General features: G+C 36.8%; 1 protein-coding gene across 1 annotated transcript; it reads right to left on the bottom strand.

The window, feature by feature from the left end:
• Positions 1–330: 330 nt before the first annotated feature.
• On the bottom strand, positions 331–26,467 carry LOC103715070 (putative transcriptional regulator SLK2). Its single transcript, XM_008802580.6, has 10 exons — positions 26,369–26,467; positions 23,536–24,524; positions 23,290–23,424; positions 20,192–20,240; positions 16,922–17,136; positions 16,708–16,776; positions 8,934–9,034; positions 6,939–7,032; positions 6,758–6,827; positions 331–1,425 (listed from the first exon to the last, which is right to left on the bottom strand). The coding sequence occupies exons 2-10, from the start codon at positions 24,268–24,270 to the stop codon at positions 566–568; spliced, it is 2,328 nt and encodes a 775-aa protein (XP_008800802.3). The 5' UTR covers positions 24,271–24,524; positions 26,369–26,467; the 3' UTR covers positions 331–565.
• Between the last annotated feature and the right edge of the window lie 619 nt (positions 26,468–27,086).

Genomic DNA, 27,086 nt, shown 5'->3' with positions numbered 1-27,086 from the left:
AGAGGGAGGACTGAGGGAGGTTTTCAAGCATTCTAGGTGGTTCAAGTTGACCAATAAGAGAGAGGAAAGAACAGAAAAGAACAGGAGTAATCCGGTTTTAGTTCATTGGTGGCATGTGTTAGAAAAATACCATCAACTAAAACCAACTCAATAGCCAACAAAGATATTTCAATTATTTCACTAAATACATAACCATTGACGAGCAGCATTAATCAATAACATCAAGCAATAAGACATGATAACAGTAAGATTATTCGCTGGTAGGACGAGGAAAATATGCACCTAGTAGCTTCTGAGAGGTAAATTTGCAATTGCCCATATCTCAACACATTTATGCAAACAGTCTATTCATAACAAAGCTTTGAAAAATGACTAACATTGAAATTGTTCTCAGAAGAGTAATGGATGCAGTTTGAAATGGCAAAGCTCAAAACTGCCAACATAACAAAAAAAATTATCAGGGTCAAGTCATCATCCAAAGAACTTTCATATCAGAGCTACTCTTTTGAGCTTACTAAACTGTCAACTTCATAAATATTTTCCTGTGTTTCATCCATATTCTACATCACCAGGGCTCCCCATTAAATATCCCATTTTCTGCAAATTCTTGAGCGATTTGATCCAGCTCTGGCAGATCTACGCTTTGGGGCAAGTCTGGTCTTGAATTCAGACTGTTGCCGCTAATCGCAGGGTTGCAGGCAACAGAATTGAAACTGTTGCTCCTGCTCTGAAAGGGTCCCAAGGCATTATTGCCGGACATGTTGGCAGGGATACTCCCCAACTCCGTTCCGTTCTTGATTGACCCAACATTCATCCTTACCGGCAAACCTCCTGCGTCAGCAACGCCACTGCCAAAGCCTTCACCAGTTAGCATGTTACCATTTGCATTAGGGCCACCAACAGCCTGTTGTGGTGCTCCTCTGTTATTGAACACCTCTTGCAGCAACTGCTGCATTACATGTTGAGGCATGTGTTGGTTCACCTGTGAAGGCTGTAGGTTATTCTGCTGATGCAAGGTACCATTCAACACATGCTGCTGATGTGCACCTCCTATACCATTAACAGACATGTTTGTCAGAAGTGAAGAAACAGAACCCTGAAATTGCCCAGGCTTTGCATGGTTGGGGCCATTGATGGTACTTGATGCTTCCTGCAGAAATTCATTTTGGTTTGTGTTCACATGGTTCCTCAGTAAGTTCTGATAGTTGTTCACAACCACATCGTTCTGCGGGATGTTATTATGAACTCGGCTGGTTGTAATGTTATTGCTCATGTTGCTGCTTCTCCCAGGATGAACGCCAATGATTTTACTCAGGGTACTCTGATCAGCTGGCAGACCATGAGCAGTCATCAGTTGCTTCGGTTCCTGCATCTTCGTGTTTTGTAGCTTTGCAGCAACCTGTTGAGGATAATTCTTCAAGCTCTCTGCAAACAGAACTCCACAATCATTAAAAAATGGAGCTACTCTTGGTTTCAGTGATTTAAGTACAAAAAAGTAAAAAAGCTAAAGGGCAGTTCATGAAAGCTGTGTAAAATTATATAGAAATGCCCAGGATTGGATCTGCTTTATGATTAGAGAGTAAAAAATAAAAAATAATAACCAGAACAAAAGTGCAAGAAAGATTTCACATGTAAAATGCAATATCCAGGCTCATTTCTGAGCATACATCATTATGTGACAAACTGATATTGATAACTTTGGAATCCAGTAAACTTCAGAATTGTCCGCAATTACAAATTCCATATCAAGCATCAACAATAGGGAAATGCTTTGGCATCAAACAGTTGTATGGAGTATCAAAGTACCAAATTATAAATTTGAGAAAAACACCATTAACTGACAAGATCATATCATGCAGACATCTTCTGTCTACAGAATCATTTAAGCATTTAAATATGACTCAAATCTCTTCTATGGTAATGCAACTCTCTCCCTCTCTCCATGTTTGCATGAGAAACAAAGGAACCAGTCCAAAATGCAAACACATATATCAAGTGTTATATAAAATAGTAAAAAAATTTATGCACATAGGCGGCCACAGCCATCCATGCTTCATGTGTGTCACATCTATGAACTGGGTGAAATTGTAATATAGGTCTTAATATGTTCGGTAATCAAAAAGCCATGGGAATTTCAGATGTAGCTTTTCGACGTACAACATGCACTTTGTTCATATCCCAGGAGTTGCTAATGACTCACTAGATGGTTATGTAAAGATGAAGGGAACCAGCATATACTAGAGTAACAGCAATAGAGGAGTAAAAGCTATCTACTCACAATTTTCTAATGCTTCATTTAGATTCTAGGTTAGATTTTAGAGTCAACATCTCACATGGAAAGATGTCTCTATATGTTAAAATCCTATGTAAAATAGAAAAGGAAGCAGAAGCAGACACACTTAGAAACATGGAATGCCGTACCGGCCCGTACCGGCCGGTACGGGCCGGTACGTACCGGTCCGGTCCTAGACCGGTACCGGAACGGCAAAAAAACCGGTATTTTCCGATTTTTTATCCGAACCGGCCGGTACGGGCCCGTACCGGCCGGTTCGGAGCCCGTACCGGCCGTTACCGGCCTCGTACCGGTGCGAACCGGGCGATTCGCACCGGTACGATTTTTTATTTTTTTAGAACCACAGCGGCGCCGCGCTGTGGTTTTTGAAACCACCGCGTACCGTACCGGTACCGGCCGGTACGTACCAGACCAGACCGATACCGTACCGGTCCGGCTGGCCACCGGTACGCCGACCGGTACCGGTATGGCGGACCTTGCTTAGAAAGTATGAGAACATTAGCTACAATTACTTAACAGTCAAAACCTAGCTTACTCGATGCTACATGAGAGAACAGAAAATTATTTAAACATATACAGCGAACGATGGGAAAGGAAGAAAAGGCATACTCTCCGAGAGGTAAACTGCAAGAGAAGAGGTTCAAAGAAGTCTGTTAAGATCAATTTAGATTTTCCATTTCATAATCTGATACCTGTTAAGGTTTTGTACAAGTCCGTCATATGACTTTTTAAGGCATCAAAGAAGCTTTGAAATCATCACATTTTTTGAATCATTGTCTCGTTCACTTGCAACATGTTTGGTCCTTCTCATGCTTTTTGTTAGATAAGTAGTTCATATGATAATCTGAGATTTGGAGTGCATTATGTGAGTCTGAATACCTGACTTCTGAGGCATAATGGATGTAACCAAGCTTCCCAGCACTAGTTTTGGCACCTGTGCAGGTGCCATTCTGGTACAGTGTTAGAGCGGGTCAGTTCATGGTACAAACACTTGGTAGACCCCCCATACCGAGTATCGTTTTGCTACCAGTATAGTACAGTATGCCCAGAATGGGCAGTCTAATCCAGTATGGCAAACCACAGATGCAACAAAATTAAGGTGAGACTTCAAGGAAACCCAATGGACTTTCTATTTTCATCAAGCATGGTAATCCTGATGACTTTATTTTTCTTTCATGATACTTGCTGATCAATTGCCTCTGTTCATCAAATTTTTCCTTTTGTTGGTACCTCTACTTCCAAATCTAACATATCTTTCAAAAAAGCCATCCATAAAAGTTCATAAAATGGACTTCTAGAGTTAACTTTCTGATATATCATTCTGAAGCACTCAAATTTGCATGTGCTCCTATGTACTCATCAACCATACACTATAAATCATGCTCAATAATTCCCTTCCACTTTCCTCTTAAAGCTTAAAAAAGACCCTCAATGTTTTTTGAGTCTAACAACCTGAAAGTTCACATTTTCAGGCTTAGCTCCCTCAGACTTGAACCCATCTAGACTTAATAGCTGAAGACCCTTTTTGGAAATTATTCTCTACACTTAATCCCTGAAGTCAATTTTTAGAATTTGTTCATCATAACTACTTTCTGAAATATATTCATCCTAAAGACTGAAGGCAAAGAAGAAACAGTCATTCCTGCTTTACTCTTCAATACACCTTTTTTTTTATGAAAACTGTTCAATACACCCTTAATGTCATACTTCTCTTCATCTTTATGTTGGAACAAACTGCTGTCTTTTTATGAGTATCTAAAGGAAAAAAACACTACACATTTTTGACATTCACTCTTTTAAGTTTTCCCTGCAACCTTTTCAGCTCCATAATAATTAGAAACTATCTTAATCTATTAGACTCGTGCAATATGATTCAAAAAGAAAAATAAATCCAAACATCTCTTGGCATTCTTGAGCATCCATAACTGACTCCTCTGTCCCAATTATTTCCTCAACTTATGACTCACAGTCAATCCAAAAGCCTGTCCACTTCATCTTGAAAGGCATACACCATCTATCAACATCAAGAGAGAGCATAGGTACAAGTACTACATACTTGCGTGAAACCATGCACTCTTAAGCATGAAAACAATCCATTTTCCATCAATTCAGGATCCGTGTTATATATCCTACTCAACATGAAAAGCTCAGGCCATCTTATATCCCACTACCTCCATTAACTCTTGTGATCTCCCTCCTCTGCAGTCTAAGCTGGTGATGGGGATTGTGACATATTTCGAGTCTATATAAGGGGAGCAAAGAACCATCCAAGCCTTTGGATTGACTTGGATGCCCTGGCACCATGATAGGAGCTTTGTTTTTCATTTAAATTATATTTTCTGTTTTAGTCCATTTTTTGTTTAATAGTGTGCAAAGAACTGAAGTGACTCGTTTAGTTACATGTATTATTAATGAGTCAAGAAGGCATTTTAGGAATCAAATAAGGTGGACAATTGGCATGGGTGCTAAATGTTGGACACAACAGCCTACAAAAATGTAGGCACAGGGACACAGAATATACAAAAGCATATGCATGTGTGCGTGTAATGTAGAACCATCTTTTGAAGTATATACAAAAAATGAACAAGAAACCGAAAAGGGGAAGGAAAGAGATACATGTTATCTAACAAACAAAATAAAAGAAATAGCCATGAATCTGCAAGTTATTTATGTTATTCTTTCTATAGGTACATTTAAGGTTAATTAAAATGCCTTCCAGTACTTAAGTTGATCGATAATTGTGATGCCTTCAGATCAAAAATACGATAGCACTTTATATTTAAAATATCCAACATTTGAAACTAAATTCCCCTGCATGACACTTCGGAAAAAAAAAGTCTAGCAACAATACTTTTTTGCTAATGTGATGCAGTGATTATTGAAGATCAGCTGCTAAACATTAACGAAGGGTGCAATGGCTGTGAAAATGAGCACCCAAAGCAACAGATTGCTACTCAGATCCGTGCCATTGCGAGGGATGTGTGTTAATGGAGGCATCTTAGAACCTCATCCCGCTGCAATGAATATGCATGAAATAGTTCATAAGCATATCTTCATCCAGCGACCACAAAATGTCACTGTTTTATTTTTATTTTTTTATGGTTCTTCAGATTAATTTTGATTGATAATAAGAGGTCAGTTACTTTCCATATCACTGTAGCATGAACAGTATATGCTATAGTATGCTGGAATTTCTTTTCTTAAGGACGAAATAAAGAGACCTTTTGGCCAAGGTTCAGTCCTATCCTTTCTTTCTCTTTATTTCTGCTTATTTTTCTCATCTCTCTTAATCTTCTTCTTTATCATAAATTTGCTGTTTATCTCTACTTCTTTTCTGTGAATTGATCATATCGCTGCCTCTTTTACTGTAGTTTATTTCACAAACCACACCATGGCGAACATACAGTGTTTTACAACATCAAGTATTATATCATCTTAAAACCATCAACATACGACACAAATAGTCCACAAATTATTCAAAATCTACTATTAACTTATAATTTGAACTTCATACCAAAAGTGTTTAAAATATTTCGCGATGTTAATTCTATCTCAACTAACAATAGTTTAAACAACCTTTCTTAAAGTTCTTTTTTTATGGTAGAAGTAATACATGGATTTTGACCTGGGCCGAAATCTTGTTTCAGTTCTATCCAAACCATTTCAATCTATAATCCTATTTGAATCTTGATCTCCACTTAACATCATAAAGAAAAAAAGCATTTCACAATTTTTTAGCTTAGTTGGACAAATTTAAATCAGATTGACTTACAAGTTACAAAACCCTATAGAAATTAGCTACCATTTTCAAGGGAGAAAAATTGGAATCTAAAAGGAAAACTTAACCAAGCAATATAAATTCCAAAACTTCAATGATTGGATGCTTCTAATTGTTTGTTAATTTGATTTATGGAATCAAAACTACATTTTCTCCAATCAAAAATTCATAGAAGCAAGGGATCTTGAGGCCAAGGATTTTCTCTCCTACCACCAGAAAGCAGAAATTCTTCCATCTTGTACTATATACCAGAAAATAACTAGAATGTCTTTCATAAGATCTAGTACCTGACAACCACTAATAGCAGAAAATTCTTCCATTTTCATAAGATCAAGTACCTTTCAAAAGAGTCCAGAGAACAGAAAGAATTGTAACATAAAAAATGTGACAGCTAAAATCCTATCTCATTAGCCGATGGTTTATGTCAATGTTCTAGAACTTTGACGCATACTGGTAAGATATAGTATTGTGATCCATGGCTCACCAACAAAACTAAAAGTTTGAAGAGGTTCCTGTCATGATGCTTTATCAGTTTATCTTATGTCAGAAACTATAAATTACAGTTGAGCAAGCAAGCTTCATCCAAGATATTGGACAATTGAAATATCACAGGCAACACCTTACATGACATAGATCTAAGAAAACAATCCCAAACTTCTTCATTTCTGAACTTGTAAGGATCATACCTAAGGGTCCAATCTTGTGCTCCTGGCTAAAATCAATCAGGTCTTTCATGTTATTTACCACCTCAGATATCTGTAGACAGCGGACATACATAAGATAAATGAATACTCATGGATGCAAGCATATTGGACCATAATCTCTTCGGCATAATGAAACAAACTACCAGAACTACATGATAACTACCTGCAAGCATCGCACGTATCTTTTTGAGAATCCTAAATCATTTAAGGACGGTAATTCCAGCTTTTTTGCCACCTGACAGCTTGTTTGAAGAAGTCTACAAAAAAGAATGGATCAGAAGAGGAAGCTCATAAATGCAACTCAAAATAATCATTGCCCATCACTACAAATGAGCATATGGATATATATTTTGTGAGGAAAAAAAAGCATCCATTAATGAAACAACACTCATCCGTTAATGTAATATACTGAATGAGCACAAGTTACATATGTAATGAAAAAGTGTTAAGAGGCAATAATACATATTTTGCTGATATGTTTCTTACTTGGGAGTAACCAATTCTTCATTTAAATATCTCTTATTGCTGGAACTACTGAAGAATTACAAGAATATTTTCAATATTTTTATTTTTGTCTGTCACCTTAGAGAACATCCTTAACCACGCTTACCAAACACAACTAAAGCTCCTCTAGTTTTATAACATTCTTAATATTGTTTATAATTTGTAGGCATGTGGTTATCACATAACACTACCAAGATAATGTGCTTTCTCCATGTATTTATAATACTACGTTCTATATTCATATGGTACAAATTCTTAAACATATGATTTAACAAATAGTCTTGTAATTTCTATCTATTAATGCGCGGAGCCCACCCGAGTTCGTTTTCTGCCGCCACTGGGTGGCCGCTGGGGAAACACAGCCCGGCCCCCTCTCGGGAAACGGGGGTGGGGGTCCAACAAGCACATGCAGCAGAGGGGGGCCCACAAGCACCCGGCCCGCCCCTTCTTATTCTGTAAAGCCGACCTCTTTTTCGCCAGTGCTGACGCAGTGCGCGCGTAGATAAGAAAAGCAAAATCCCAGTGGGGGCCGGTGCCTTTTTACGGCCTAAACTCCTCTATTTGTCAGCCGTGGGGAACTACTTCCTTTATGTCTGAGGCGGAGGGAGGGGGATGGGCCTACCTATCCCGATAGGACCCCATAAAGGGAGCAGTTGAGAGGTTCCATATTGCTGAGCCGAAGGGCAGAACTTCTGTACACATCAAAACTATCAAAAAAATCCTACTAGTAGACTCCTACTTATTAGGCTGAACTCTTAGTATTGCCTTGGATATTTGTCCACCCCTAGAAGAAAGGTGTGGGGGCAGAAATGAGATTGGGTGGAGATAACAATAAACTCTAATTGAAAACAAATCTAAGTGGCAGATAGGTGCCGTAGCACGATTCAAGGATAAGCTTGATACCATATTTTAGTGATCCATGTATTTGAAGTTTTGCTTACATAAAGAATTCATTTAGTGAAGCATTTTAGATATTATATTTATATGGATGATTGAATCCTATGACCTAACATTTTCATCATAAGGTTGAGCTTCAACCATATCCCTAATCATTAGTGTACCACCAAAAAAGATTGAACATTTGTGGAGCAAGTTCAGTTCTACCATGGCTGTCATTTGGCATAACTAAAATGAACTTGAACTATTTTTTTCAATAATAACTAACGACTCTCGAAGATAGACACGTAGATGCAGAATTGGATTATCACAACAGGGGCTATCATAGAATTATTAAGGTAATTTTCTGGATTAATTCACAATAGCTTGTTGGGAGGACCGCTGGTCTATGCAAACATTGGGAGAAGGAAAAAATCCAATAATTTAACAGTATGATGTGCCAAACAGACATTTTCATCTATTAATTTCTGTCAAAATAATTAGAAAATTCAACTTTCACCTGATTTAAGCAAACAAATCTGTTTTGTATTTTAAGACAAAAAAGAAAAGAGGAAAAAATATATTTTTGCAAGTTACTTCTCATGTGAGTATGTAAAGTAGCCAAGATAGCAGTCATCCAGTCATCGAACTACAGATGTTCAAATAGGAAATTGTATTGCATGGTTCCAATTTTAAGTGTGCAACTCAACATCTGCATCTACACAGAACTGATTTTTGTTTTAAAGACAATGTGCATGCCATCAGTAAGTTCACCTACATGTTACATGGGGCTTGGAAATCTTGGTGCAAGACTCCAGCAGAACCATTGTCAGGTACAGCAGTTTGATATTTCTGTGCAGCATGGAACAACTGGCTTACCTGGAAAAATAAAAATGGGTTACTCAGCTACAGAAAATGTATAGGAACAATAAATTTAAAGCAATTATGTAACTTCCTCCAGAAATAAATCTACTATAATACGCACAATTCAAAGCAATGGTAAAACATGTCAGGCAAGGCAGTTTGGAAAGAATGTAGTTTGGAAATTCAAAACTTGCAGTTGATTTAGAATGCCAAATAACAACAGCAGAGTTGCGCAAAGTTGGGCATAGATGATTAAATTATAATGATGCTACAAGATCATTGTTTCATCTCCATAAATATTAGCTGAGAATTAACAATGATATTGGTGATAAGAAACCATCGAGTCAATAAGTAACTCAGACCAAATATGGAATGACAACCACTAGGTAAACCTTCAGACACAATGGCCAGATATAACAAATATTCCAATAAGCAGCTGAGGAGATGGACAAAATTGAAAATTTAAAATCAATTTAAATGTGCAGATGATTACTAGAAACTTGAATGCAAAGAGGGCTGGACTCTTGCATACAAGCATTAGAAGCATCGACCGCTAGCTGGTTTTTAGTTATAGTTAGGACTTAGAGACAAGGTTTTGGTTGTTTATTTACCACTATGGCATGAATGTCTGGCTGGATGATACAAACTGAAAAACATATGAACCATAATAGCATCCAATGTCACTTATATTTTTGTGGTGTCACATATTTCTAATATTGTTAGACTGCAACAATAGAGACAACCAGGAACTACATCAGCTAGGGTAGCCTTCACACAGTCCTGGTCAGACTAGAACTAGTCAAAAAGATACAGACGGATCAGCTGGTTACTAAATAAGTTATACATGGCCATTTAGTCACTTGTTTGAAATCTAATTTGCATGATAGTCTATGAAGTGATAGTGTCTTATGCATAACGATGAATAAATGCCAATTTTAAATACCTAATAGAAAAGCCAGATTGTGTGATAATTTTATCTTTTTTTTTGCTAAGGTTTTTTCTTTTTGCTAAGGTGTGATAATTTTATCTTCAATGCTATCTTTTTCCTCCAGTTTCTTCCTTCATATTCCTCTTATTCTTATGAATTTATTTGTGAATAATATTCGTACATGCATTTTTATCCTTCTCGTAGGCTTTCTTCCTCTAGACAATTTCCATCTAGATCTATCTCAATCACCATCTCACTTGATCTCCACCCATCCCACAAATCTCAGGTTGTCCTCATTTAAAAAAATTCCCCCAATTTCTCCCTCTGAGCTCAATTTATGGTCCATGGTGTATTAGTGATTAGGGTGGTAAGTTAATGTTTTTGAGAGAGATTTCTCAATCTTCACCGCCACCATCCCTCACAAAACCCCAACATGTTCTCTCAGCCCATCCCTTTTGGCCTCCTTCAAAAGATACCAATGTCTCAACCATGGTCTGTCGTACCGTTCCATACCGGCCGGTACGTTCCGGTCCGACCTGAGACCGGTACCGGATCAACGTGGAATCCGGTCCCGGTATTTTATTGTTGAAGAACTGGTATAGGACCGGTTCGAACCAGTACAGAACCGATTCGGACCGGTACCAGACCGGTATGTACCGGTCTGGGCCGCCACCGGTACGCCGACCGGTATCGGTACGGCGGATCTTACTCTCAACCATGGAATGCCGTACCGGCCCGTACCGGCCAGTACGGGCCGGTACGTACCGGTCCGGTCCTAGACCAGTACCGGAACGACAAAAAAATCGGTATTTTCCGGTTTTTTATCCGAACCGACCGGTACGCACCGGTACCGGCCTCGTACCGGTGCGCACCGTACCGCCCGGACCGGCCGGTACCGGCCTCGTACCGATGCACGCCGTACCGCCCGTACCGGCCGGTTCGCACAGGTACAATTTTTTTTTTAAGAACCACAGCGCCGCGCGCTTTAGTTTTTGAAACCACCGCGTACCGGCCGGTACGGTACCGGTACCGGCCGGTATGTACCGTATCGGTCCGGCTGGCCACCGATACGCCAACCGGTATCGGTACGACGGACCTTGCTCTCAACCCTTTTTCTCTGGTATCCCGCTACTAATTTTTTTTATTTATTTAACTTGTGCTGAATAGTTAATATTTTTCCTTATTCATATTTGTATTTCTTTTTCCTGTTTCCATTCACATTCTATATTCTTTTGGTGCTTTGCGTTGATTCACAGTTTTATGCACAGTTTTCCTAATTTGATTTTGATTTTCAGAATATTCTAGCAACTAGGCATGTGCAATGTACATCTGAAAAAATAAAATAAAATAAAATATCAAGTTACATTGGACATAAACGATAAAATATAATTAAATATAAAATAATATTATGTTGATAAAATATTTTAAAATACGGATCGATTGAAGAGAAATATAATTTTATTTTTATCATCCTGCATTTTTTGATGCAATCCAAAATCTTTTAATAACTTAGTTAGTTCATTTTTTTAAATTAGCTTTAAAAAGTAGCTATTACCAAATAATTTGATTTGGAAGAACTCTTTTCATCTCTTCATTAGGTTGGATTTCCAAACCATTCTAAATTCCTAAGTTTTTTAATAGCAAGATTTAATAAGACAGAAAAATGGGGGCAGATTTTTGGTACAAAAATGACAGACAAAATCAATAGGGAATATTTTCTGATTTCAAACTGTCATTTTTATATATACCAGTACCCAAGCACATGCAATGCATGTTTGAGAAAAATAATATTAAATTTAAAGTTGTGCATATATATAATTAATTAGATTGTTCCTTATTCATTTGCAGTCTTGTACATTTTCCACATTTATCTTCTCTTGCAAACATCACAATCAAACATTTCCTTATCATTTTGCAGTTGATATTGATATTTCTGATCTTTAATTTATTTATTATCATAATTTTTTTATTGAGGATTTTGAAGAAAATACACCCTCTTTTTTATTTTGCAGATTCAGTATCGTTTTCTTTTTTTTTTTTTGTAGATTCCATACAATTTTTTGAAGTTTGGAGAAAACCATTCAGGTTGGATTTTTTTTAGCCTCATCACATTGGCATGTTGAAGACTTGCCCAAGTTCACAATAACTAGTTTATAAATTAATCAATAATAAATATAAAGAATAAACAACTAATACTACAACTTGTTAAAGCACAATAAATCAGTAGAATATAAAGCCAAGATATTGATAAGCTTACACAAGATCTATGTAAGTTTTCCATGATGCTAACTTAGTTATCCATGACTTTGTGCAAATCCAATCAGAACTTATGTAACCTAGACCGAGGTTGTGGATTGGTGAGCAAGTGAGGTTGCCACTAGCCTATCCTAGTTGGGTTTTTTCGCCTTGCTATGTTAGCATACTGAAAACTTGCAGTAGTCTCTTATAACTTTTACACAAGCTTCGAACAAGGTTTACAGGGATTTGGAAAGGACAGATTAAAAATATATTGTAAAATTCATCAAAAAAATACGTAGAATAACAACTAATGCTATAAGTTGTTAGAGCACAATATATAAGTAAGAAGGTTTACTAACAATTTTGCACTAGATCCATGTAAGTTTTCTGTTATACTAACTATATTTTAGAATCGACTTATGAAGCCCAACCCCTAAAAACCCAAATTAGGCCATGTCCACTGACCGGCCTAGAACGGCCCAAAGGCCCGTTGCAAGTTCCAAATAGGGCAAAGCCCTACTCGAACACGGAGATGACTGCTCCGCCTCGAACTCTGCTGGAGACCAAGAAACCCTAGTCTCTACTCTATATAAAGGCCTCTCAACTCTCCTAGCAGCACCGATGATCACTGACCACCGCCACCTCTTTCCGCCCATTTTTTCTTCTTGATAGCCAGTGTCTAGTTCACTATGGCCGCAGAAATTTCTCACTAGAGACAAGGGAGAGCACCAAATCCCTCTCTATTCTTCTTCGCGAACCATTCCCCTTCTCTTTCGAACCATCATCGACCAAATACCAGCATAAAGTTGCCAGATTTCGACCACAACCCCCTCTGTTTCATGGATTACCAGCTCTGTGTTTTTCTTTTTCCAGTCATCTCCTGCATCGGCCCCTGGCCGGAGCCAGAGCCCCAACCGCTGGCGACTGAGCTGGGATCCAAGAATGACCGAGCAAAGGGCCCCGTTCGGCCTTGTTTGTTAGCTGATTTTCATGCTTCTTGTCGGCCGGTCGCCGCCACTGGCCGCTCTCCACTATTCACCGCCGCCTACTGTCACCTTGCAAAACCACCATGATCCACCCCCTTCTCCTATTTTCTCAAAGAAGAAAAAAAGAAAAAAGAAAAGACCCATCCCTTTCTCTCTCTCTAATAGACCTATGGGCCCGTAGTGAAGGGTCCAATTTCTTCGTCCTATAGATCCGAGTTGACCTCCACAAAGATGTCCTGAACCCCCCGGATACCCAAACAGCCTGTTGGACCAATCACCTCGGCACTATTGAGTGCCTCTGAAACCCACTATTGATGAACCTTATCAAACAATCTTGAACTTGATCGAATCCGTGCTTCATGATTCATTGATCGAATCGCTTAGAATTGACCCATCTAAAGCTATCCTAAGTTGTCTGCAGGCTAGCGGTATCTTATCTGCTTTGTCTATCGAGCGGTCCCGGTGAAGGGGAAGGAACCTAAACCGTCGAACATTGTCACCGGGTCAACCGCCTCCTTTTCTTGTTATTTTATTACTATTAAAGTCATCAAAAAGGAATTAATTTGGCTTTTTAAGTCTTAAATAAGTTTAGCCGATTCGCCTAGTGAATTTTGAAGGTTCAAAGTGAATGAGGTAAGTAGTTTTTACACTCCATAATTTTCAAACTATCATGTTTTTCATGCATATGGTTTATCATTGATGATATCACATTTTCTTAAAATAAAGGATCAGCATATGTATTAAGAAAATTATGCTTTGTTATGAAAAATGGTTCTATGAATATTTTTAATGAAAAATAGCATGCTTATGAAGCATGAATCTTATCCTATCAATTAGTATTTTTCTATCTACTTATGTGTATATTTTAATAAAAAAATATAAATATTTATTTTAAAGAGACTCAAATAGCTACGTATGACCTTCCTAGAATTGGAGAAGATCAACATTCAGAACTAGTTCCATACGAACACAAACTCTGCCAATGGGTATAACATTGGCACATAAAACATGATACTTTGTTACGAACACGGGCTCTGTTACGGGTATAAAATCACCTTAGCATGAATATTTGTAAGCAATACTTTGAACTATGATATGACTAATAACAAAAAATGATTTATAATTATTTGTACAATATACTTGGAACCATATTTAATAAATATGGATGGATTGTGCATGCATTATTTGCTTTATGACTTATGTTATCATGTTCTACAATAAAATATTTTATTTTTGTAATCTTTATTATTGTCTTCAGATGATGCATTGTTCACAGAAAAACTTACGCTTAATCCGATAAGATAGTGTAATTTTTACTTACTGAGTATGCAGCACATATCTCTCTTTATTTTTTCTTTTTTCAGACGAATAGGATTACTAAGAATGAAGAATGGTTCAAGCTTGGAGTTCGCACAAGCAAACTTTACGATTTGGTAGCATAATTTTAGTTTTAATTGACTATAAATTTGTAGTTAGTGATTTTCTAAATTTTGAGGATTATGGGTCTTGGTATTTATATTTTAATTTAGATGCTCTGAACCTATATTTGTTTCATTACATAATGGATCATGGAATTGGACCCTTTATTATATCTTATTGGTGATGGAGTTGTAGATTGATTATGATTATCGGCTTTGTGTTATTGTGGGATGTACCCCTCAGTAGCATGGTCGTGTTATATCTCGGATTTGGGGCATGACACAACTATTCTCAATTTTGTGCAAAGTCCATTTAGAACTTGTGCACCCTAGACCAATGTTGCAGGTTCCTGCACTACTACAGATTGTAAATGGGTCGATGGCAATCTTGTCCTACTCTCAAAAGTTTTCAAAATTCGAAAAAATAGAAAAACAATATCCAATTGGCAAATAACAAAGTGACTACATTTTTCTTGCAAAATCCTCTCTTTATTATGCTTTCTTCTATTTCCTGTGACACATTTTTATCTTTTATTTTCTTATTGATTTATTTATTTTTTATTTTCTTTTTTTAGTATCATCTCTCCAAAAAAGAAATGTTGTATCAGAAATTATTGGTGTTTTCAATTCTTCTTTATTCATCTACTATCACAAGTTTTTGGTATGACCCTTTCCTTGCATATCTATAACCAATTTTCAATTTTTTCCATATTTTGTTGGAAGCCAAGAGCTTTGAATTGTTTATTTGTTTATCACCATGATATTGAGTGGGTGAAATTTCTTTATTTATATAAAATGAGAATTTTATCTTTTCCTTATTTGTATATACTGATGATCGTATAGTTGATCTAAAAAAGGGGAATGGTATTTTCATGATAAAAAATAATACAAAATCTGAAAGGAATATTTCTAGATTTCAAAACTCTCATTTTTTTATATAATAGAGACTAGCAAACAGGCATGTGCAATGCATGTTCAATATAATAAATAAACATAAATTAATAATTACATAAAATCAAATAAAACTGAGTATAAGAATTTTTTATAAAACAGAAAAATGTAATAAAAACAAACAAAATAAAATATATGAATAAATACACTCAAATAAAAAAAACAATAGACCAAATAAGAAAAATTTAAAATAAACCAAATGGAAAATTAAAATAAGTAACGCTAAAAATATAAAATACAAGTAGAGGATTAAAAGATAATTAAGCTGATAAAATAAAATTGTAAAGATTAAAATATAAATAAAATAAAACACAGAAAAATAAAGATAGAGAAATAAATTAAAATCTACCCTATTATAAAAAGGGAGGAATATGTTGGAAAGATTCCATCTCTCAAATTGTCATCCATATTGCCCTTATTCTTTCATAAAAAATAATGCATAATTTCTATCATAAAAGGGAAATTTTACGTAATTAGTAGATCCACACCACTCTCTGATTTTGATTTCACTTTTTCTCTAATCTCATCGATCCTAACTTCCAACTTTTCAAAAATTACCCCAACCCCCCACCGATCCTAACTTCCAACTTTTCAAAAATTACCCCAACCCCCCCCCCCCCCCCCCCCCCCCCCCCCCCGCGCGGCCACAACAACTAAGCTATAAGAAGGCTAATATAACAATGACAAGTTCTTAATGTGATGAACCCAAGCAACTTAGGTGAGGTCAGAACCTCTATACATTGAGCATTTCCTTAATAGCTTTACGGCAGTGTTTTGGTTGGGAAGATAAGCGGAACAATGCCCTTGTTTAATTGACATTAACCCTCCAAACACTCTTTAGCAAAGCACAAAGAATTTAAAAAGATATGCAATGCAATTTTTTTTAATTTGATCCCAGATAAACTATTCTAGACTGTAAGATGGATAGTGTACTTCTGATTAAACTGGGTTAGGAGTTACCCATTTACTCTAGGCTAACTTAGATGGGCCAAGTATTCATCTAATACCAACAAAACATGATATAAAATCTTATTAAGTTTATAGTTAACTTGTCTTGAAATAAGGGACACGATGGACATGCTATAATTTTCTTTTTGTCAAAATATTTATGATAAGTAAAAAGTGCATGCATGTAGACATACATGTGCATACAAGTAAATTACATACCTGAGGTGCTAACAACCTACGAGGGAGAAACTCTTCGTGGTGTCGTGCACAAAACTCCCAAGACAAAATCTGAAAAATAGACAGAATAACTGAGTCGCTGAGCTAAGATAGATGCATATGAAATAATTACTACATAAAGGTTGGAAAACAGAATTGTAAAATATAAGCCTATAGGCAACTGTTCAATGCCATGGGGAACATATTAGTTGCATACTTTTAATTCTTCTGTGAACATGATTCGGAGTTGCCCCTCATGAACAACACGTATATGTTCATAAACAGTCTCTTGAGCAACCTTTGCATACTCCAAAACCATTATTCCTGAAGACAACTGGCGTTCACGAGGCATACCGAGAAATAGTAGCTCATCAATAACCCCACAATTAAATTTAATATGATAAAGCCTCGGCAGTATTTCGAAGGTTGCCTCTGTCAGACCCCACAAAAAAATTAAAAAACAAACGTATCAGGGAGAAGCGATAAAAAACATCCATTAGAAGGAAAAAGAAACTAGAAGTTAAAATAATAGAGAATTGAAGATAAAGACAAATCACGACCTGAACATCTATTTCACTATTTGTGAATACAGCTTCATGATCAGATAATTACATGAAATAGAACACAATTTAGAGCAGCCAATTTCAAATCTAGTGAAAGCAAAGTTATATAAATGTTGGTGAGCTTTATCTACACTAAGAAAGCAATCAAAGACAATACAAAAAAAAAAAAAGATTTTGAATGTGCATATTTGCATATTTACTATGATGTCTTTTTGGTAATTTAGAGTTGTAAGCAATGTTTTAACTCACTTTTAAGTATCGATATGGGACTGCATACCAGTAGTAAATTACAGCAAAATGCAGTATGATCTGATTTATACAGTCAAGATTATCAAACTGCCTAGGTCCTATGTGTTAACTCCTTTAAAGGGCTAGACAGAATTCCTATGCAGCCAAGCAGGCACCTGAACAAAATTATTCCTAAAAAAATAATAATAGCCATCATAGTTTTTAAAGAGCGCATCAAAGTACATCATATAAATAAATGGTAAGGCTGTCAACTACTTAAATTATGGAATTAAAAAAAAACTTTGATTTAATTATTTTAGTTTTGCTTAAACAGTTTTTATATTAAGTGATTTGAAGCATTTAAAGCTTCTTAAAAGCAGAATATGTTTGAAAATTGATTAGTGTACCAGGGAACACTCTATAAATGGGGACAACTATTTCAATAAATCAACAAACAGGCACTCAACCTGAGCTAAAGGTGGCCCCTAGGAGGCTCACTGCCCATCTAGGAACTTGGGTGATCACCTTGCCTAAGGCCTGGAAGGCAGTTTGGTTCACCAAGCACCTACATGGGACTGCCTAGGCACCTAGGCAGCAGCCTGTAACAACCATGAGTACAGAATCCCCTTATACCAACCAACACATCGTACAATCTTGGAACAGGGCCACCAAAAGATACATGCTAGTGGGCGGCGGTAGTAGCTTTCTTTTCTTATTTTTTTGGATTGGTGTGGGGGGGTTGGAGTGCATGAGCCCCACACTACCACTAACCTATTGGGTCGATGCAGTACACACAATACAATAAGCGGTAAGTGTCAACAAGAAAACTACGTATATAAAGGAACTCTGAAGTTTAGATTAGAGAATGAAAAGTGTAAAACTGACCACAGCAATGCACTTAATCTAGTACTATGACTAACAGAAAATTTAGAGTGGTTGAACCGTTGAACACATTTCATAATTAATAACTAATGATAGGGAAATGAACAAAAGGAAGAACAGATAGATCACGTAATTTATAATATAAAGTTGTTGAATGAGAACTTTATATATTTTCCCAAGGATTCAAAGACAGAAGAAAATAATTTCTAACATCAGAGATAGTTCTTAGAAACAGGTCATGGTTTGAACATTGAAAATTCAAATGAAACACCTCCTACTGATATCTAAGAATTTCTTCTATAGACCAGAACCCGTGTCATACTGAAACACATAACTAAGCATTGGCAGCAGATAATTAACCGAAAATAAAGGGTCCAGGTAACATTTAGTCAAATCTTAATAATCTTTCTTGACCCCTCAAAGATCCTAAACTCCTTTCCTACATAAGCCTCCTAAACCCCTCTTTTTCTATCCCCTTATCTTGCTTCGAATCCCTCAAACTACGAAAACTTCCAATCATAGGCCCATCCTTCCAGCACCAGAATAAGCAAGCCAGCAAGCAAGAGAGAGAGAGAGAGGCATCTATCTATATATGTGGAAGTACCACAGTCGATTGTGAGAGGATCAGTGCATTTAAGTTTGGCTTCTCTTCCCCCCACACCCTTCTCCTTTTGTTTATTTTACTTACAAGTTCCTTTTATGTCAATTTGGTACACAAGTTAATAAGAAATGCACATGTCCATATTGTTTGCAATATGAATTTTCTTCCATCAGTCAAATCGTTAAATTTCAAGGGTCATTGCTTGGTGCAATGGCAAAAGGATTGGGCTCAAGTGAGTGGCATGGGTTCGAGTCCTGGGGCACCCACTTTGTGCCAAAAAAAATGCCAAAGTTTGCCCCTCCCAGCACCCTCAATTGCCAGGACCATAATTAGGCAATGGCCATTTTTATGAAACCATTGGATTTCAACTTAGGTATGAAATTTATTTTATCCCCTTTTCCTTTTATATTAATCAGCTAGCCTTTGATCTAAAAGCAAATAATCACACATTTTATTGCTACATATTTTGCATTTACCATATTCAATTATCCATATTCTTTAAAAGGTGCATTAAACTAGAAATTAGAAGGACTTGTTATCCGACAAATCAACTTTGAGAATTACTCCTGCCCCTAAAACTATCTGTCAGTGCACCATATTATAACTTCTGCAATATGTACTTACAAAACCATAGAAATGTTAATTACTGTTTCTTAACCCACATAAAAGTGATTTTGATCGAGCGATTTCTGGAAAGAACTGACTAAAAAGTAAAGTGAAGACAAAAAACTCCCTAAGATGGAAAAATTGAGAGATATCAAAAGATATTTCCACTTCAAAACCAATAATTTGTGTAGGGAGCAATGGTAAGTAACATTCATAAACCACAACCTGAAACAGCCAGATGAAGGTTAGTTGTTGATCATGAAAATTCCAATTATATTCCCTTTTATCTGAACCTCTTGTGACAACATTGGACGTAAAATTTAGTTTGCTTTGAGAAAACAATGCTAATTTTACATTTGCTAAGACAGGAGTTTCACTGTAAGCAAGCAATGGTACCATTTAACTTCTGAAAAGCATATGTCATATTGGTGCATAATAAAGTCACTAAAAGGAAACAAGCAACAGCAGTCATGCAAAAGCCAGGCATACAAATATAGACATCGATAGGAGTTGGAACAATTTCCATAATCACCAATGATGAGAATTCCTGTGTTACAGTAAAGTAAGTATCCTGCTAACAGAGTTTAATATTAGTGAATCTACTAACCAAATCCTTTTCCTGATCTAGAACCACAGATGCTGCATTGCCATGCATCCTGCAAATAAGTAAAATAAAATAGAGTGATATATCAATATACATGTAACAATGATACCTCTATGCATTTAAACCTCAGAACAAGATACTACTCTATATTGAAACTTCATGTACAACAAGGACAATGATATAGTTCAAATCCAAGATCATCAAAATAATGATAATAACAGTGGAAACTTGAGATTCAAGTTCTACGGTGTCAATGATCTAAAACTCTAAATAATATGGTGAACATATCCTAGTTTTGAGTAAAATAAACATCAAAATTATAAGATTGGAGCAATTTTATGTGTTAGTAAAGAAGTAAAAGGACTTATTACAAGCGGGAACTTTCTTCAAAGGTCTTATTTTACGTCTTCTTTAGATTAGGCAAGCTCTAGCCACCTTAACATATCAGTATAATTGTGCTGATGATATCTAAAGTTGAAGTAGGATATCAGATTTTTTTTTTTTTAATCAGTTTCACTTCACAAAAAGGTAAAGCACAGACTGATGAGTCTCGCTGGTGGTCTAGGCTTTTGATACAAAAGGCTTGAATGTCCTCTCAATTTTTGACATCTACTTCAGCCAGCTGGCTGCTTAATTTTCCAATCAGAATTTCATTATTGATGTAGGAAGGTACTTCACAGGCTAAGTAAGAAACAACTGCACAATTTATGCAGCAAAACAGCACAGAACAAATAAAGGAAAAGATAGGAGTCAAATGATATGGATTATGTGTTTTTTCTTTTAAGGATTGAAGAGAGAGGTCCAGGGACATAAGTAATAATTAGAATGCATGAAAAATTTCAAAGGGCAAAGCTGCATAGCAGGAAAGAGAAAATAAGAAATGAGTTGAATGGTATGCATTATGTAGTGTTTGTTATCAAAGGATTGAGGATAAAGGTCTAGGCCTCTGTAATATAATTGGAGGTCATGGCAAATTCAAGGGTTTAAGTCTTGCCACTGCAACAGACACCACAGCTGCTATATTCAGAGGTGCGAGTGAATTAGATCACAGAGAAAGGAATAGAAAGAAACCAACAAAGGGATAAACAGGGATGTTTACGGTGATAACTTTGCAAAATAATTTGGGCTTTTATAAATTGTATAAGAAGGAAGTTTGAGGGTGGTCTGGGCTGCATGGATATCCATGGAAATATGATTATAACTAATCATGACTAACCTGGAAGCAGTCCCATGAGGACTTCTTTCCAAATATTGGACCAGCGGAGTCATATGAGTATATGACCATCCAAACTGACCACTCCAATATCATGTGCATTGGATGTGTCTATGCCTTAAAATACTTCCATGGCCATGTACTGGATGAGACCAAGATCTCCCATTAACGTCTTAAGTCATATTCCAATATTAAAGCCTCCTGGTATGGAACTGGTTGTCATGCTTTTCTTAAATGAGAACAAGGAGCAATTGGGGTCTCATTTGTCCAACTAAATAAAAAATTTAATTAGTTAGATAGTCATTAATTTGTAAAGAAAACAAATTAATTCCTAAAGTTTAAAAAATTTCTTGATTGCCTCGCATATATGTATTAGGAAAAAAATTACTAGCATCCTTAGCTGAATTTAAGCAAATACTTCACCCACTTTCTGTACAGAATTTAGATCTAAAAATTGTTGATTATCTAATTTTGATTCAGAGTGGCTTTTCAAAACTCGATCCCTCTAGAATTACTAATCTGATTGTGCATAATACAGGATTCAATATTTTATGTTAGTCTTGCTCTCCATGTGCATTTGAATAGTATCTTTGCTACTTTTAGCACATGTTCTAGATGCATCTTCAAGTCCAAGTTATGTGATATAATGTCATATAGATGTAAGACAAAAAATTTGGTACAAAAACCATGAATAGAGCATTTAGATATATACTCTTTCCATACAATTTTTTAAAACATAACACTAAGATTAAAAAAAATATGAAAAAAGCAACAAAAACGATTTCAGAAGACAATAAGCTGTAGCAGGGCCACGGCAACTTGATCATGTGCAATTCGATCCACATCATTTGCATCCTTTGTTCGATACGAATATTTTTAATGTTGTTTCTTATAACTGTATGGTTCCCTTATGTCAGAAATTGTATTATGTATCATGTCCCAGTTTTCAGAAGACAAAATAAGCTGTGGCAGGGGCATGCCAACCTTGTCATGTGCAATTCAGTGCCATACCATTCACATCCTTGGTTCGATACAGAATATTTTTAATGTTGCTTGTTATAACCGTATAGTTTCCTTATGTCAGAAATTGTATTATATATCATGCCCCAGTTTTTTACTATGTAATCTCCACATTTAGATCAACATACTTTATGAAGCATGTAAAATGGAGAGCTTGAAAAGTTAAAAACACTATTAAAAAGGTCAAAGTTATTAATATATCAATATAAGGCATCATTGGCATATTTATGCAAAGGAAATTAAAAAAAAGTTAAAGTTCAAATATAAAAAAAATGACTTATTAGGTCTGTGCAAATATACAAATAATGACTTGTTAGTTCTGCAGAAAGAAAATAAAGTTTTTTGCATTTTCATTGACAACATTTAATATAGGAAATGATATCTCCGCTCCTCCTTGCAAGAGTAACCATCTAGCATCAAAGTACCACTTATGAAAGTGAGAAAAAACTCATTTTGTCTAAAGAAACATGGAAGGAATCACTCAAACAAAAGACCATGTCTCCATATTTTGTGCATAAGCAGTTGACCGCATCAACCATCCCCACCAGTTTCCATATTCTTAGAGCTCTAAAATCCAATTCACACTACTCAAGCAGATATCGGCCCAAAAATGCAGAAATAGAAGCAAAGTATCTTTTATGAATGATGCTATCCTCCAAACAAACCATAGACACATCTTGCATTATCATTATTCGAAATACAGCATTAGGAAGAGCATGCATATTAGCATTATGCATGCATGTTCATGTGATCGAGGGATTCAGCTATAATTTGGATACAGAATACATGAGGCACAACAAGAACTCTATGGATATGCATTAAGCAAGTTAAAAAGGAATACAAGAAACAATATTAGTGAGACGCTAACCATAGTAGCTTGTGGGAAAACACCTAAGGCATGGTTGCTTTTTATATTATCATACAATGACAAACACCACCTTTTCTTAGCTCGTGGTGCAAAATACTCTGTCACAAATTTCTTCCAATATTGTATAGAATTATCCTGCAATTGGAGCAAATACTGTTAGACAAGTTGGCTATGAGAAAACAGCAGTAGAAACATAATCCCAACAAACACGTCAGATTAGTAGTGCATATGAAACAATCAACTCACAGCTGGCCGATTACGCTGATGATACATGTATTGCGTAAGACGGCGAGCACATAACCCTCCATCCAGGGGGCATTTTGCAGGCGTAACTGGTCGCATGTTCTGCTGCTGCAGATGCTGTCTCAACTGATGTTGTTGTTGGTGGGCTGTCTGGGCTTGCTGTATCTGTGGAAAGGATTGCAGCAATTGCTGCTGCTGAGCTTGATGCTGCTGCTGAGCTTGATGCTGTGCTGACCTCTGCTGCCGCATTATGGCCTCTAACTGTGGATTCTGATGTCCCTGCAGCTGCAATGGCTCATGTCTCTGCAGAAGCTGCTGGACTACCTGCTGCTGATAATTACTCCCCTGCCTCATATCAAGCCGTGGTTTCTTTTGGGCATTTGACAAATCACCCACCTCCTGAGCTGTCGGCCGAGACATGGCACTGGACACCACTTGATTCTGCACCTGGTCATGTTGTGGGCTCTGCTGCACAATGGAAGAGCCATCCATCATAGGGGAACCTGATACATTGTTTGATGAGAAGGACATAGGTGAGGCAGGTAGACGCATGTAGGACTCAGTGTTGATGCTGGTGCTCCTTTGTAGCTGAGGCCTGCCAGAGAGCGCCGAGCTGGCATCCGTAACCAGCGAGTTTGCGCCGACACTGGGCCCAGAAGAGTTTGCAGCACTGTTGAGGACCCCGTGGTTCATGTCTCCAGAGGCCGGATAGAGACCAGATCGCCCGGTCCCTGACATGGAGTTCACTGGGGCTAGGCTCCGGCAGTCGCCTTGAAATAATATTCCAGAGGCCGAGGAAGACTGGGACTGGCCTCCACCACCAGCGATCCGTGATGGGACCACTGAGGGGGCGGCTCCCAGTTGGGGGCTGGAATCCAGGTAGCTATCCAGAACCCACGTTCCCCGGAAAAAAAAAAAAAGAACCTTCCACTGAAAGAATTCAAGCCCTAATCTTGGCGCATTCAATAAAAATCAAGTCTTTCTTCCGCCAACTGCACCAGAAACTAGGGTGAGATCAACCACGAACGAAATTAAGCAAATGTAACAGTACCCTTAAATTTCTATCAAGAAAGATCAAACCCTAATCGCCTCAAAAGCCACTAATTCAGCCAGCAGAAGCTGAAACGAGGCAAAATAATAAAGAAAAAAAATAATTAATTGCATGCAGCAATAGCCTAAAATAGGAAAGAAAAAACCCTAATCTCCTTCCAATTCAATTTTTTATATAAAAAAAATTGCAACCAATTCTGAAAATCCTCGATGGCAGTAATTAGAAGAAACAGCAGGAAATAACTCATCTTCAATTCCAAAAACTCACAGAAAGATGCAATAGTACCGCTCAAACAACAGAAAAAGATCGCAACTTTTACTGCTTGATCAAAAAACAGATAAAACTATCTGAAAAAATACAACACAAATCTACTGAATTAAAGAAGTAATGCAGCAATAACCTAAAAAAGGAAAAAAAAAAAAAAAAAACTGATCTCCTTCCAATTCAATTTTTTTATATAAAAAAAATTGGAACCAATTTTGAAAATCCTCGAAGGCAGTAATTAGAAGAAACAGCAGGAAATAACTCATCTCCAATTCCAAAAACTCCCAGAAAGATGCAACAGTACTGCTCACACAACAGAAAAGGATCGCTAGTTTTACTGCTTGATCAAAAACAGATAAAACTATCTGAAAACATACAACACAAATCTACTGAATTAAAGAAGTAATGCAGAAATAACTAAAAAAAGGAGAAAAAAAACCCTAATCTCCTTCCAATTCAATTTTTTTATATAAAAAAAAAATGGAACCAATTCCAAAAATCCTCGATGGCAGTAATTAGAAGAAACAGCAGGAAATAACTCATCTTCAATTCCAAAAACTCACAGAAAGATGCAACAGTACCGCTCAAACAACAGAAAACGATCGCAACTTTTACTGCTTGATCAAAAACAGATAAAACAATCTGAAAAGATACAACACAAATCTACTGAATTAAAGAAGTAATGCAGCAATAACCCAAAAAAGGGAAAAAAAAACCCCTAATCTCCTTCCAATTCAAGTTTTTTATATAAAAAAATTGGAACCAATTTCGAAAATCCTCGATGGCAGTAATTAGAAGAAACAGCAGGAAATAACTCATCTTCAATTCCAAAAACTTACAGAAAGATGCAAAGTACCGCTCAAACAACAAAAAAAGATCGCAACTTTTACTGTTTGATCAAAAACAGATAAAACTATCTGAAAAAATACAACACAAATCTACTGAATTAAAGAAGTAATGCAGCGATAACCCAAAAAAGGGGGGGGGGGAACCTGATCTCCTTCCAATTCAATTTTTTTATATAAAAAAAATTGGAACCAATTCCAAAAATCCTCGATGGCAGTAATTAGAAGAAACAGCAGGAAATAACTCATCTTCAATTCCAAAAACTCACAGAAAGATGCAACCGTACCGCTCAAACAACAGAAAAAGATCGCAACTTTTACTGCTTGATCAAAAACAGATAAAACAATCTGAAAAAATACAACACAAATCTCTGAATTAAAGAAGTAATGCAGCAATAACCCAAAAAAGGAAAGAAAAAAACCCTAATCTCCTTCCAATTCAATTTTTTTATATAAAAAAAATTGGAACCAATTCCGAAAATCCTCGATGGCAGTAATTAGAAGAAACAGCAGGAAATAACTCATCTTCAATTCCAAAAACTCACAGAAAGATGCAAAGTACCGCTCAAACAACAAAAAAGATCGCAACTTTTACTGCTTGATCAAAAACAGAGAAAACAATCTGAAAAAATACAACACAAATCTACTGAATTCAAGAAGTAATTCCTCTACTTACCCTTCAAGTTCGAGAACGAATTATCTTAGCAAAAGAAGAGAATTGGGAATAGGTCGCGCCGGTTCTTTCGCTTTTCTCGCCCCTTTCCTTGAGGCTAACTCCGTTCGACGAGCTTCCCTTATATAGCGGCGGGGGGAAAGCGAGCCTGGGGAGGGGGTGACCGGCAGCAACCGCCTCAGCCGCCCGATGCCACCGGCCGTTACCAGTCACCTGCGAGATGTCGAGATCGGGGGACGTCCACGCGGCAAGTTCAACTTAAGATTCCGACACGTGCACATCGGTAACCGGAAAAGAGAGATGTGGAAACCGACCGGGATAGGGAGAACCAGATCATACCACGCGAATCCGAATAACTGCGGATGAAACCCTGTGGTTGGAGTGTGGGGACCACATCAGTTGGCGCCAGGGGGCTCGTTTGGTCTTTTTAACTACGCGTATCTGCACACGTGGGCTTGGGCTTTTCTTTTAAAATACCGGGGGATCTAGACATCAGCTGCTTTATTTTGTTAAATTTCACGTCCTAAGAATATGCCTCTGTTTTTAGCCAAAAAAAAAAAATGCCTCTGGAATCAGGATGGATGGTAGCAGGATACATTAATTTATTTTGCTCAATAAACCTAGAGATTATGGTTAGAAAAGGTTACAAAAAATATTAGCATATTTTTACAAATCACATCACAAACTGCATCATCCATAATATTTTTTTTATTAGCATGAT

The sequence above is a fragment of the Phoenix dactylifera genome, chromosome 16 (assembly GCF_051530095.1).
Source record: "Phoenix dactylifera cultivar Ajwa chromosome 16, Ajwa_hap1_PhDact_Kaust_v1.1, whole genome shotgun sequence".
NCBI lineage: Eukaryota > Viridiplantae > Streptophyta > Magnoliopsida > Arecales > Arecaceae > Phoenix > Phoenix dactylifera.
This window is presented reverse-complemented; position numbering and strand designations above follow the sequence as displayed.